At 35.9% G+C, this 15279-nt stretch overlaps 1 protein-coding gene across 4 annotated transcripts in view; it reads left to right on the top strand.

The window, feature by feature from the left end:
* The window catches only part of ZDHHC14 (zDHHC palmitoyltransferase 14), a 314472-nt gene that overhangs the window by 174893 nt on the left and 124300 nt on the right, over positions 1–15279 (top strand). For 2 of the 4 annotated variants that reach the window (XM_074309440.1, XM_074309438.1), the window contains exon 2: positions 13590–13750. In XM_074309440.1, the coding sequence (XP_074165541.1) occupies positions 13590–13750 (161 nt within the window). Of the gene's footprint in view, positions 1–13589; positions 13763–15279 lie in introns of all 4 variants that reach the window. The other 2 variants (XM_074309439.1, XM_074309437.1) reach the window with 1 other exon arrangement.

Genomic DNA, 15279 nt, shown 5'->3' with positions numbered 1-15279 from the left:
TTAAAGATGGAAAATCCTAAAGTTAGAACATAGTACTAAAGAAAGAAATGTAAAAAGACAATTTCCAAACGGACCAGTTACCTATCCAGAGGAAAAGCCTTCATAAAATTTAGTCCTCATCATAGCCAGTCATCTTGGAAATGAATTTCACTGTGGTATATGAATGGTATGGAATATTATTGCTCTGTAAGAAATGACCAGCAGGATGAATACAGAGAGGCTTGGAGAGACTTACATCAACTGATGCTGAGTGAAATGAGCAGAACCAGGAGATCATTATATACTTCAACAACAATACTATATGATGATCAATTCTGATGGATGTGGCCATCTTCAACAATGACATGAAGCAAATCAATTCCAATAGAATAGTAATGAACTGAACCAGCTACACCCAGCGAAAGAACTCTGGGAGATGAGTGTGAACCACTACATAGAATTCCCAATCCCTCTGTTTTCATCTGCTTGCATTTTTGATTTCCTTCAAAGGCTAATTTTACACTATTTCAAAGTCCAATTCTTGTGCAGCAAAATAATTGTATGGATATGTATACATATATTGTATTTAACATGTACTTTAACATATTTAACATGTATTGATCTACCTGCCATCTGGGGGAGGGGGAGGAAAGGAGGGGGAAAATTGGAACAAAAGGTTTTGCAATTGTCAATGCTGAAAAATTACCCACGCATATATCTTGTACATAAAAAGCTATAATAATAAAAAAATTAAAATAGTGGGAAAAAAAACAAATTTCAAATGATTCTATGAAGAGTTGAAATGATTGATGAGCAGCAATAACAACAATACAATGCAAATGATTCCAAATATATGTGTCCAATCTTGACTTTACCCCTGAGTTCTAGTCTTCCTCAGCTCATTGGACATTTCAAACTAGATGTCCTGTAGATATCTCAAACTCAACATGTCTACAGTCTCTGCCCTCCCAATCCTGCCTTGCCAAAACCCTTTTCTCTTCCAGTTTTCCATATTACTGTCCAGAGTAGCATTGCTGGTCACAAACTCAATATCATCTTTACTTCCTCACTCTCAGGTCATCTACAACCTGATGTTATCATTTTTCCTTTCACAACATCTTTTACTCACACATAGCCACCTCCAAAGTTGACATTCATTAGTTCTTACCTGGATTACTGGAGCATTCTTCTGATTGATCTCCCTCTACATCAAATCTCTTCCTCCTCCAATTCATTCTCCACACAACTGCCAAGTCTGATCTTGCCCTCCACTACTAAAGAAATTCTCACCACTTTGTTACTTCTAGGGTTCTTTGTTTGGTATTTAAAGTTCTCAATGTGGCCCTTTTCTACTTTTTCAGGCTTACTCTCTGTTCTCCTACACACTCCACAATCCAGGTGTAATAACCTACATGACTGTTACTTGTACAAAACAACCTATCTCCTCTCTCTTAGTCTTTGCTCTGACTGTCCTTTGCCTGGAGTGTTCTATCTTCTAATTCTTTAAGGTTCGGATGAAGAGCTACTAGAAGCCTTTCCCAGTTTCTGTAGATGCTAGGACCTGCTTTCCATCTATCCTATATTGAGCTTGTATGTACCTATTTATTTACATATTGTCCCATCCTCCCACCCATTCTCATCCCAATTAGAATATAAGCTTCTTAAAGGCAAGAGATGTTTTTGTCTTTCTTTGGATATTTAGCACTCAGCATAGTACCTTGAATATAAGTTATTTAATAAATTTTCATTAATTGATTGAGAGGGTATGCATGATGTATTGATCAATACTATATATTATATATAGTATATATAGTATACTACTATAGTATAGTATACTATAGTACTAGTATAGTATACTACTAGTACTAGTATAGTATACTATAGTATAGTATATATATAGTATACTATCTACTATATACTTATACTATATACTATAGCATATACTATATACTTCTTAAAACCTAATTTTTTTAAGTGAGAGTCAGATGTGTTTTTCTATTTGAAGGACTAAAAAGAAATAACATGTCATTGCATATAGTCCTTCCTATATGGTTAGTTATAGTGAGCTTTTTTATTTGTATATCCATGTGTACACACAACCTACAAACACCTGAAATTGTTTTGACATGAAAAATAATTCTATTTCTGAGTCCAGTGTCCAGTAGATTTCCTCACTGTAGCTAGTTATATTGTTCTTTGAAGTAAAGATAATGTCCAAAGAATGTCCTGTGGAGAAACAAAGCTACCCAGCTACCTAATAATGAAATCCAGGTTTCCAATCCACAATGCTTTGGGAATTCAGTCAAGCATAAATCTTTCATCCACATGTTCAGTTATATGTTTTCTCTTATGATTTACATTAAATTCTTGCTTCCGGACTAAACTTCACAATATAAATACAAAATCAATCAATGTCGTTGGATAAAGAATGTCCATGTGGGAATAAAATAATTAGAATTGCTTATTGTGAGATAATATTTTTTAAATGCTTAGCACAATTCCTGGAACATAATAGGCACTACAGAAATGATTATCATTATTATTATTATTACCTGTGAACTCTGGGGCAAGCAATTTACTTCTTTTGATAGGCAGTAAATGCTAAACTTAGACTCAGGAAAACTTGGATTGGAATCCTGTGCAGCCTTGGCAAATCAAACAAAATTAACCTTCCTGAGGTCTAAGTTTTCTTATCTATTAAGATGAAAATAATTGGATTTAATGACCTCTAGCTTGAAAACCATGAGCCTGTGATTCCTTGTAGGCTTCAATTTTTTCATCTATAAACTGAAGATTTTAGACTGGATTATCTCTTAAAAGCCCACCTTGAAATCTGACCTTGGTATCTTTGATGTCTGACCAAGTTCTAAGCATTTCATGGCACATGCTCCAGCCACCTTCTTGGCCATTGAAACAAATTGTTCTCATCTATCCATTCTGGGGGAAGTTTTCACATTCTTGGGGTAAACATTTCCCTAACCCTTAATCCTGTCTGGTACCCTTAATTTGGTTTAGCCTGTCTGCTGAGATGTTGTATAGCCAATGTACATATTACAGCTTTCCGGAATCACAGGTGAGAGAGTTGGGTGAAAGAAAGATAGACATCGGCACCTTTGAAAGTCAACCTCAGTTTTGTTCTGTCACTGGAGTTTGATGATTCTGGAAGAGAGAGTAAAATTGAAGACTTTGCTCAACTCTGCTACATTTAAATCTAGTTCATGGCAAGTCATTATTTGGTTTGCACATTATTTGTACTATCACTGGTCCTTTTTGAAAATGAAGGACAAACAATAACCTCTAAATCTAGGGATCCTGGTTTTTGTCACATAGTTTCACATGATGTACCAGCAAGAATCATTCTGATTCATTTGGCAGTTGTTAGACAAAATACATTTTTACAAAAATGAATTTTTGTAAAAATTTAAGTTAGTGGCAAAAACTGAACCCCAAGCTCTCTAAGGCAGTAATAGAGAGCTCATGATATATGAACAGCGTTAATTAATGTTTCCCTTAGAGTAGACCTAAATTTGCCTCTCTACGTCTTCTATCCAGTTCTTTGTGTTCTACTTTTTAGGCCTGAGAAGAGTAAATTAAACTCCTTTCCCATTATTTCATTATTCCTCTACTTCAAATATCCACATGCCCAACCTTTGATAGAGCCTTCTGAGTTCATATTGGTCTGATCAGCCACAGTCAGACATACCCTTGATTCCAACATAATGATGTCATTTTGGTCCACTTCAAGAATGGACAAGAACTCCCCCATAACTAGCCAACCAGTTCCTCCTATTCCACTCTCACTGCTCTTCTTTATCTATGAATCACAGCAAAGTAGCCTCTTCTATATAAATGAGTTCATCTATCATTTCTGGAAGACAAAAAAGTTCACAATGACAGCTAGAGAGGGGGAAGCTTCTGAGAGATTCATTATTTCAACATTTGTTTTCCACTTTGCATTGAGTGGGCTCATTTCTTTTAAGTTGTGAAGATGAATCCTACTAGAGTCCTCTTTTTTTTTTCTTCCTGCCATTTGTTGAGGGAGGTTTCAGAAGATTAAGTAGTTCTCCGCCTAAGCTCTCTACTTTCTGCAGCATTGAGGCATGTATGTAGGTCACAGTTTCTCAGTCAAAAATAGGAATCCATTTGGTGTTTATATCTTTGGCATCTGTATCATTCATCTTGTATAAAATCCAGACTCTTAGGCTATGGTGTCTTCCTCTTCACAGATGGAGATCGAAATTAGAGATTCCTGTCTGTGGTTGCTCAGAAATGTAGAAGCCTTTCTCAATTTGAATGTGTTTCTCTGTTGATGGCATAGTTTTATAGCCATTGATCATGCTGGGTCAATGGATTGGGTGAGATTTTCTTCATTACTTCAGTTTCCTTCCCATAGCCTGGCAATCACTGTCAGAATAAAGTCTGCATATTGCCTGTTCCTATTCCAAAAGCATTGCAAAATTGTTTTTTATTCTTGGGGTTATTTTTTTCTTCCCTTTTTTTTTTTGATGCAGCAGTTATAAGCGTTGTGTTTAAAGAGAACCCTATAATTGGGATCTTTTTTTCTTTTTTTTCTGAAATATAAATCTTCTAAAGAGAAAATTGTAAACTGCTTACCTCTGAGGAATAGCAGCAGTTATATTCCTTAAATTCCCCATTTGAAAGCTCTGTCTGATTTCCCAAGTGCAATCTGGTATCTCTTTCTTCTAGTCAATTCTGAATCCAACTTTTTTTTCTAGCTATAGCATTTACCAAATTGCACATCATAATCCATATATATTTTTCATCCACTTTGTTTTTTCATTAAGATGATTAGACCCATTTCTTTCATGTAGTTGTGGCTTTGCAATATTACAGGGTTCAACACATCATCTACATATGTTAATATTGGAACACAGAAAAATTCACAATGACAGCTTCTGAGCGATTCATTATTTCAACATTGTTTTCCACTTTGCATTGAGTGGGCTTATTTCTTTTAAGTTGTGAAGATGAAACCTACTAGAGTCTTCTCTCTCTCTCTCTCTCTCTCTCTCTCTCTCTCTCTCTCTCTCTCTCTCTCTGTCTCTCTCTCTCTCTGTCTCTCTCTGTCTCTCTCTTTTGCTCTCTCTCTCTGTCTCTCTCTCTCTGTCTCTCTGTCTCTGTCGCTCTCTCTCTCTCTCTCTCTCTCTCTCTCTCTCTCTCTCTCTCTCTCTCTCTCTCTCTCTCTCTCTCTCTATTTCTTCCTGCTATTTACTGAGGGAGGTTTCAGAAGATTAAGTAGTTCTCCTAAATTCTCTACTTTCCCATTCATATGAAACCCTTCTGTTTGGATTCTGAACAGGACATTTTCCATAATTTTCCTTACATGGTTATAAAAGGTGTTCCAAAAGTCTTAGTGCATTTTCAAGCAAAAAGGAGACTGAATGAATAGTTTTAAGCTCTAAAAACATAAAACCATACTAAGACTTTTGGGACATTCCACATATCTCCCTGTTTTATCTGTCATTTGATATTGAAAGAATTCTGAGTTGACTCTTTTATTTTTCTCTCTGTTACAACATTCATTCATTCTTTCAATGTATCTATCAATTACTGAAGCCCTCTAAATCTTACATGGTGATTAAAAAAAAAAGATAAGTAAAATGTAATTCCTATCCTCAAGGAATTTATAGTCTAGTAGGTGGGAATAAGACAAGTACATATATCAAGAGGTATAAAGTGCTATGGAAATTAAAAGTAGCTCACTACCTGCCGAAGAAATTCAAGAAGACTTCACAGAAAAGAAGATATTTGACCTCTGAGGGGAGCATGTGATGACTATAATTGAATTATCTGAAGGGTTGTTAGGTCCTTGTTCTTGGTTCCATAGAGCAGAATTAGGAGAAATGGATAGAAATTACAGAAAGGAGATTTCAATTCCATATAAGAAAAACTTTGTAATGATGAATAGCTTTCCAAAATTGGAACAGGCTTTCACAACCAGGGAAACAAGAAAGACTCTTCATTAATGGAGACTTCAAAAGAAGGTTGGGGTTTTTTTTATTAATAAGGGCTGTCATAGTTAGTTGATTGTCAGCTAGTTGATTCCTGAGATCCTTTCTACCATAACTGAGTTGCCTAGGTCTAAATGAGGAGCATACTGGAGTTAGCTCTTAGAGATCCATTTGTTAAATTTTTAGTGTGAGCATTTATACTATGAAAAATGGCAATATAGACTTATTATTTTGTTGATTATCTAGACTTGAGAAAGTGGTGGAGTAAATGTTAGTAATTAAATGTAAAAATTCACCATGCTTTTTTGGGGGGAGACCTGATTGTTAAACATCTATCAGCACATTCCTGCCTTTGTTCCTCAGCCACCTGCATAATATCACCTATTTTTCTACATTCTCCCATGAATTCGCATATGTTCATTCAACCATGTGGCTGATTTGATCAATGATATACCTACTCTATTCTCTCTGATTCCCCTAAATGCAGGCCAGCTAACAGCAGGTTTGGAAGGAAGTGCTAATGCAACCCACCTACTCATCTCATCTGTTCCCCAAAGTCCTGATGGTATGGAGGGGTAGATTGTAATTATTTCAGGAAGCCTCCAGAGAAAGAAAACAGTGGAGAAAGATGTATTAAAGGTGCAGGGAAAGGGGGGAATAATTGATGCATCAAATTCTTGGATGAGACAGCATCAAGATAAGATAGAGGCCAGAAGTAAAGGATTTGTCTTGGGGGAGAAAAGGGAGACAGTTCTCTGAAACAAAGATGAAGTGAAAAACAATAGATGAAGAAATGAAAATGGAAAGGAGAGAAAATGAGGGGATTCAAGTAAGATGACCTGAATCTTTTTAATAAAGTAAATGAGATCATCTGTTAAGATTCACATGAATGGCCTTGGATGCTTGAAAAGAATCAAAAAAGATTTGGAATGAGATGGATAAAAGGATTCTCAGACAGCAGTGGAGGCAGAGTTGAGCTTAAATAGCACATATCTCTAGCATGTCCCGTTTAATCCTCATTCAATGTGTTCAAATGCACAAGCTTTCTTATGTGATGATACTACAGGAATTTCTTTGGTCACTAAGCTTTAGGATCTCTTTGAAAGCTTTCAAGAGTTCTAGTGGGTGGCTTGAGACTAAAGATGTTAATTTTTTTCTTCTATTGGATTTGAAATCTAGCTTGTTTGACTTCTAAGATAGAGCAAAAATTCTGAGTTGGGCATTTTTCATAATGGTGGCCCCATGATCTCTAACCCTTGTCTGTCATATTCTGTAGTGTCTAATTATCTTAAGAGGGAAATGGGTGAAAGCCTATGAGCTTCAATTTGTCCCTGCTCAGGTACTTTTTTCTGCTAGAGAAGAATTGTGGTGATGGGGGGGGGGAAACTGTGTTGGAGTCCAAAGACCTGAGCTCAAAGTCTACTTCTCCTATCTCACAAATTATTAAACTTCATTGGGCCAAAGTTCCCTTAACTGTAAAATGAGTAGGTTGGACTTGAAAGCCCTAAGATCTTTCCAGCTATAAATGTGTGCTTCATTATTTGATTAGTTCCCCCTAGCTACTTCTGTGTCTTACTGCTCCCTTCCAGCATACATTAGCAAATTGTTTCAGAGGATAATCAGGCATTTCCCTTGTGGTCAGGAGATGCTTCCACAATTTTTACTTTGTCAATGTGGGACAACCTTACTCCCTTTGGATATTTTTCTTAGCCTTGAAGAGTGGGAATTTACCTGACCTAGTTTGTCAAGGTAATTCACCAAGCTCAGGTATCAAGAAGGAAGGTATGATTAGCAGTCTCAAGTGATACAGAGAGGTCAAAGGAACATGAAGATGGATTAAAAGGCCATTGTGTTTAGCATGAAGGAGAACTTAAGTGACCTTGAAGAAAATTGTTAGCACAAAAAGACAGATTCAGTGAGTTGGGAAATAAGTAGAATGAATGGTAAGGAAATAGAGGCAGAAATTAGAAACTAGAACTTTGGAAGTAGATAGGGAAGCAAGAAATTGAAAGATATCCCAAAGGGATGATCAAGTCAAAGAAAGAGCTTGAGCTTTTTTTTTAAAAACTATACAGATATTTGAGAATGTTTTATAGATTGGAAGAATCTGTAAGAGAGGAGATTGAAGATGAGAAATATGGAATGATTGATGCAGCAAGATCAGCAATGAGATGAGAACAACTATTTCATTGCTTCATGGCTTTATTCATTCAATAAAAGTCTAGTGATTACATACAATGCACTAAGGATTGTGAGAAGTATAAGGAAGAGTAAAGTATAACCCTTCTCCTATGGAAATTAAAGCAATCTACAAAATTCATTTCAGATGTAATGCTCCTAAATGATCCTTTGTGTTGAGAAGAATGACACTGAATTTCAACTTCAGGGAGACTAGAATTGCTTCTTATGAATAAACCAGGCAGTTAGCTAAGTGCTGAAATTTCAGAGTGGTGTTAGTAGTGTTATTCAGTCATTTTTCAGTCATGTCCAACTCTTTATGACTCTATTTGAGGTTTTCTTGACAAACATACTGGAGTATGGAAGATCTGTATTCTATCCACTGCATTACCTAGCTTCCCTTGGTCACATATTTACCATTTCACAATTAATTAGGGAAAAAAAGTCTAAAATGTTGTCTTTATTGATTATTAAAAATATATTTTATTCAGTAGAAAAATACACTATCTCACAGGCTCTTTTACAAAATGGTGTCTCATATCCTTACATCAAAATCATTCAAGAATCTTTGAAGATGTAATAGCAAAATAATCCTACTCAGTCATCCTCTAATAATGGATAAATATTAGGCAAAGGTTTTTTTTAATATAGTAATAATTTTAATGAAGAATAGTAAAAAGAAAAACAGCTTATATTAGTGAAAAGAATTTTTCAACTTAGTTTTTTAAATTTTACATTCAAAATTCTCTTCTTGTTACTTCCCTCTTTTGCTGAGAAAACAAGAAAAACAAAACCTATTACAAACATAGCTAAAGCTAAACAAATCCCTATTTTGGTCATGTAAAACACAAACCAACATAAACAGCAAAAAATGCCTCTGTGCTGCAAGTGCACATCTCTTTGAAGTAGATAGCATGTTTCATTATAAGTTCTCTTGAATTGTGATTTATGTCTTTTGAAATTGTTTATATTTACAGTATTGTTCTTGTATAAATTATTCTTTTGGTATTGCTCACTTCATTTTGCATCTGCTCATACATATGGTCTCTAGGTAGGCAAAGGTTTAAAACAGGAAATTCTCCAGTACAATGAAGAGATAGTGTAGAGTGTAGCTAAAAGACAGATACCCTTTAAGTGATGTCATCCGCTAGGTTCCTCTGTTTGCAAATGAAATTGTACTGATTGCAATATTCCCCAGAATATTACACCTGGGGCTTCTCTGAACAAATCTACATCCATGCAAAGGATTTTGGTCTTTCTATCCATAAAGGAAAGACCAAGGGAGTGAAGTCTATCTGTTCCCCAGATTTCAACATATATTTGGAAGAAAACCCTATAGAGCTTTTTCATCATATTTGAAACAGACGGTATTAAAGGACACAATGTTGGGCCCAGGGTTGAACAGGGGAAAAGAAAAGATTGGATTGCTTTCAGGAAATTGTAAAGTTCCTTTACTGGCCTCAAACTTACCATGAAAACAGAGATCCATATTTTAAATCCTAATATTCTAGTTCTTGTTGTATAGCAATTACACATGGAATGCAGCTGCCTCTGAAGATGGGCAAGTATAGATGGATTGAGGTCTGTAGAGGGTCACAGACAGTGGGGGAACTCTGGGTGAGGTATGAGACACTTCAGCCCAAAGGGAACCTGCAGACAATGTCTGGTTTGGCTCCCCATCTCCCCTAAGGGCTCTCCGTCTTCCTGAGAACTCAGAGAGGGTGTGACCATCTTTGTTCTACTTGAAACAAGGGATACTTACAGTAAAGAGAAGAATTTACATATCAATAGCAGGTTGCTTATAGTTAGCACTTGCACTGTGTGCTGTGCATGTAGGACTGGTAGTAAAGCTTTACTAGATGATGCCATGTTATTCAGAAGTTGGAAGTCCATTCAGGAACTACTGTAATTAGAGGAATTGCTTTTCCCAGGACTACTTTTTGTGGATCCAGCTGTGTTTATGGTATTTTAGCAGCTGAAGAAATTAAAGCTTTTAATTTCCCAATAAAACAGATCTTTCTGTCTCTTGTTTGACAGGGTCTTTGCTTTTCCACCATAATATACACACCTCCTACCCATGTATAATTCAGGCACAAAACCTGCAGCTTATCTAAATTTAAGAGAGAAAGAGTTTTAACCTCCTGCCTAAGGAATGGGATTATTTGTAGTATATTCATTCTAACTGTATAATAATTTTCAAGTCTCTCACAGTGAAGCTTCTGCCCCTCTAAACTTATCTATTGAAGACTATTTGAGTACAATTGTTGGCAATTGCTTCTATGCTAAGTATGTCTGCTTTCTAAAGGGTCTGAGGCAGCTCATTCTAGATGTTCAGCCTTCTATACTAGGTTAACATTTGAACAAAATTTCCAAACTTATCAGAGATACAAATTTTAAGAAAAATAATCTAGAATACATAAAAGTGGGGTTTTCTAAATGAATCTGTCAATCAACAAACATATGTTAATTCCCTACTATATACTAAATATTGAGCTAGACACTAGGAATAGTATTAAAAAATGGAGTCTCTGAACTCATGGAGTTCTCATTCTACTAGGGAGAATTCATGAATATAATGTTACTTTAATTTAATTTAATGTTAATTATATAAAATGAAGGTGACTAAAGAGTTGAGTGATTCTCTGGAGCCTTTAATGCATTTTTAGAGGTGGGATTTTTCCATATCATGAATTCATTATTGAATATTACAAAGATAGGACATGGGAATATTTTGTATAGTAGTACATCGTGGAGGCAGTATGGCCTAGTAGGAAGAATGATGGACTGATTTCAGGGGCATTAAATTTAGATCTCTGGGGTTTCCTTAAACCTATGAGAAACAGGCCCAGAGAGTGGAATGTAAGCACCTCAAGACTGACTTACTTATAGCTAGCATCTAGGAGAATTCCTGGCACATAGTATTGTTGCCATCATTTTTCAGTACTGTTCAATTTTTTGTGATCCAATTTGGGGTTTTCTTGATAGAGATACTGAAGTGACTTGCCATTCCCTTGTCCAACTCATTTTACAGATGAGGAAATTGAGGTAAACAGGGTTAAGTGACTTACCCAGAGTCATATAACTCCTAAGTGGCCAATGCTGAATTTGAAGTTGGGTCTTCCTGACTCTAAGTCCATCTGTCCACTGCTTGAACTTTAGAAAAGTTTAATAGTGTAATAAATACTTGTTTATTTAATTGGGGGGTTTTAAGCAGAGCTATTACTGTATATACTTAGGCTCATAGATCACAGTTCTTGAAGCTGAAAGTATATTAATGAGTATTTGATGTGTTGTTTGTTTGAATAAACCTGAGGTACTTTCCATTGATTATGATTAATAGTGCCCTTCCATATCTTGGGGAATTATTTGAGCTAAAAAATCACTGCTGGTAGCATAGAAGATGCTCCAGACAAGGAGTGATTCCTTTTTGTCTTTATATCCTCCAGTATAGAGTCTTGCACATAATAAGCTCTTCATAAGTATTTGTTAAATTAATAATGTACTAAATGATTTTTTTCCTTAATTGGTCTCTGGAAATGTTCATAAGTGGTTTAACCCTTTCAATGAGGAAAGATAATTGTTGAGTTGTATCTGTTTCTTCATAATTTCATTTTGGAGTTTTCTTGGTAAAGATATACTTCCTTAAATCATTTTACAGATGAGAAAACTGAAGTAAACAGGATTAAGTAACTTGCCTATGGTCATACAGCTAAGAAGTGTGTGAACCTGAATTTGAATTTAGGAAGATGAGTCTTTTTGATTCCAAGCCCAGTATTCTATCCCCTGCATCACCTAGCTGCCCAAGGGAAGTCATATAAGAAGCAATGAAGAGGTGTTCTATTAGTATTAGCTACCTGTTCCATCACAATAAACCACTGAACTCCATAGTCCTACCAAAGGTCCATGAAATGTTGGTCTCAGTGTTTCCACTCTAGTTATTTTTCCTATTATTTGGAAAAAGTGAGCTAGATAATAAGATCTATAAAGCAGTTTCCTTCTAACAACCCAGTGAGATAGATAGTTTGCGTATTATTATTGCCATTTTACATATGAAGAAACTGGGGCCCTGAGATATTAAGTGATTTATCCAGGATTACACAGTCTAATATGGGATTCAAACTCAAATCCCCAACTCTTGGTCCTTTGCTCTTTCCTTTCTTGCATCAAAACACCAAGCAGATTTTAACATTTTATGGTTCTACTTTGTTGCCTTTAAGCTCAGTGATAATTAAATACAATATATAATCTGGACAAGATCTTGATCAGCATGTGGTTCCTTTTGCATCTGCTCTTACTCTAGACCACTAGTGCCATTTAGGGCCACTAAGGTTTGCACAACCAGAAAGAATCCTCTTTCTGACTTCAAATCTGGTCTCAAACACTGAGCAAGTTCCCTCATCTGTCAAATTAGTTGGAGAAGGAAATAGCAAATCAATCCAGTATTTCTGTCAAGAAACCCCCCAATGATGTCACAAAGAATTGGATAGGACTGAAAATTATTTAAGAACAATCAATACCAGTATGACCTCTATCCCTTATTCAATAGGTTTGTTGAATGAATGAGAGTGCAGTTGTTTAAAACTGAATTAAAGTCCCTGAACAGTAGTAACTTGGACATCAGAAACTGATGCTGACTAACTCAAGCCTATAGTATATAACACATTCATCTTTCCCTGTCTTATCACACGATTCCCAAGAATAATCCTCCAGTAAGAGTTTGTAGAATTGAAATAAAAGGGGAAAAAATAAAGTACAAAAAGTTAGGGTGGCAATCTTCTTGTGGGAAACTCGTTTAAGCATAAAACAAGTTAAGTGTTTTCTATAGCAGAAATTCTTGTATCCCTCTCCTGAAAACGGATTGTGATTTCATTTGAATAGCTCGTTAACCTCCTTTGGACAGGTTAATTCCAGAATTTTGGCGATGTTTTCCAGGTTTTGGAGTACAGATTTACATTTCTCAGCATTTTGTCCCTACTGAATGTCACTGTGCTATCAGAGACAAAGTTGAGTATTAAGTGGGGGAAGGGAAGGCTTGGCTCTGTTTTAAGATCTATATCTGTGACTTCCCTTATGGAATTCAAGAGAAGGGAAAAGACTAGAAAGATGTGTGGATTGTTGATATATACTAACTATGTGCATTTGTAGATAGAATATTACAATGAAGATAGATTATGTAAACAGGCTCATTTTCATTCTTTTTGGAACTTCTTTCCCAAGGAATCCAAGGAAGGAAGACTGGCTTTGTCAATGATAAATTTGGGGAGGGGATGTGCAAAATTTTCCAAAAAGAAAATTTACATTCTATACTGGTAGAATGTAAATTCTTAATGTAGATGAATTTTTAATGGAAATCAACTTTTCTTCTCTAGATAAGCCTTCAACTTCTGCCTTGTTGTTTATTATTAGTAATACCTTTTTTATTTCTTCTTCTCTTCCTTTCTCAATACTTGCTCCTGGCAGCTGTCCGTATTTAGCCGTGAAAATCACTCCAGCTATCCCTGTGGTTGGTGGGATCCTATTCTTCTTCGTGATGGGTACCTTGCTCCGAACAAGCTTCAGTGATCCTGGAGTACTACCCCGAGCAACACCAGATGAAGCTGCTGACCTGGAAAGGCAAATAGGTAACGCTGAAGGTCTGTCCTTATCCTTTTGATCACTTGCCAACTCATGTTCCCTTCCTTCATGGTATGAAAAAAACTAAGTCAAGCCCTCAAGTAGAAAGGACAGAAACATTTCCAGCTTTATGGGGAAGCTTATAATAAAATAAGATGAGACCTTCAAACCCCAAGCAAATGGGGACAAAATAGGAGGTGGGCTTTTGTGGTAAGAGGTAAGGCGGTGTGACTGGTGTAAAATACAAGAATAGATGACACTATGGAAGTTCCTGAGGCTGATACAACTTTAAGGTGGTGGTCATGATGTCAATATTCCAATTCAATTTACCCAGTAAATTTTTGTTCATGTAAAAAAGTATAAAAGAAGAAAAAAAGATCATAGGTTTTAGAGTTTGACTCCCTCCCTCCAGACTTTAGTTCATTATATAATTGAAATAAAGACTGGTGAAGTGATCTCATCCATGATAACCTCAAGAAGAAAGTAGCAGAGCTGGGTTTTGAACAAAAGCAACATGGCACCAAATCTCAGTCTTCTTTCCATTTAACCATCCTTTGTTTTCCTTGTTTTTAAAAATAAAATACTTATCACAGAAGACTTTCTTGATTCCATATTTTGTATATGTGCTCTGTTTCTCTCTGTCTTTTTCTTTCTGTCTCTCTCTCTCTGTTTTTCTGTCTGTCTGTCTGTCTGTCTGTCTGTCTCTCTCTCTCTCTCTCTCTCTCTCTCTCTCTCTCTCTCTCTTACACACACACACACACACACACACACACACACACACACACACACACACACACATTCAATGTTAACTGGGCCAAACAACTTAGTGCAAGCAACTGCCCAACTTTTTCTGGAAAAGAGTCAGCAGTAAAAGGAGAAAAATAAATAAAATTGCTGCTCCTTGATATTCTCTCATTTTCATTGTAAGTTCTCTAATTTTCATTTGTTCTTTAACAGTTCTACTCATCCAATCTGGGCTTCATAATTTCCTTTTTTTAGTGACCAAATTAACTGCCTAAGAATGTTCATTTCTAATTATGAACTGAATATCTTCCCCTTGTTTTAGAGTATGGTTTGAGTGTTGGGCTAAACTCCCAGGACAGTTTTTGTGTTTGTTGGGAAATTAGTTTCAGTTAATAAAATTTGAAGTTCTTTGAAATTCTGACCCCACACAGATTATTAAACTGAAGGGAAACAATGAACTAGTCTTTATTCTTATCTTCTGACTTAAATAGAAAAACTGACACTTGGAAATTTGTAAATGTGCTATCATAAACTTGAAAATCTGATGAAGATGACTAATGAATTGCCTTGAATCATGGAATCATGGAAAATCATAAAGCCATTTTTAATCCTTATTTCTATTGCTGAACATCCCTCTTCAGTCATCACTGTAGCCAGAAATAGATTCCCTTTGGCCTTTTGGTAGTCACAGTAGTCTTATTCAACAACTGAGAACAAAATTTGGCCTCTGATAGTTGTAGTGTAACTTGAGTAGGGATAGTCCTATTGTCATTTTTCTCTTAAATTCTACTTC

This window comes from Sminthopsis crassicaudata, chromosome 4 (genome assembly GCF_048593235.1).
Source record: "Sminthopsis crassicaudata isolate SCR6 chromosome 4, ASM4859323v1, whole genome shotgun sequence".
NCBI lineage: Eukaryota > Metazoa > Chordata > Mammalia > Dasyuromorphia > Dasyuridae > Sminthopsis > Sminthopsis crassicaudata.
This window is presented reverse-complemented; position numbering and strand designations above follow the sequence as displayed.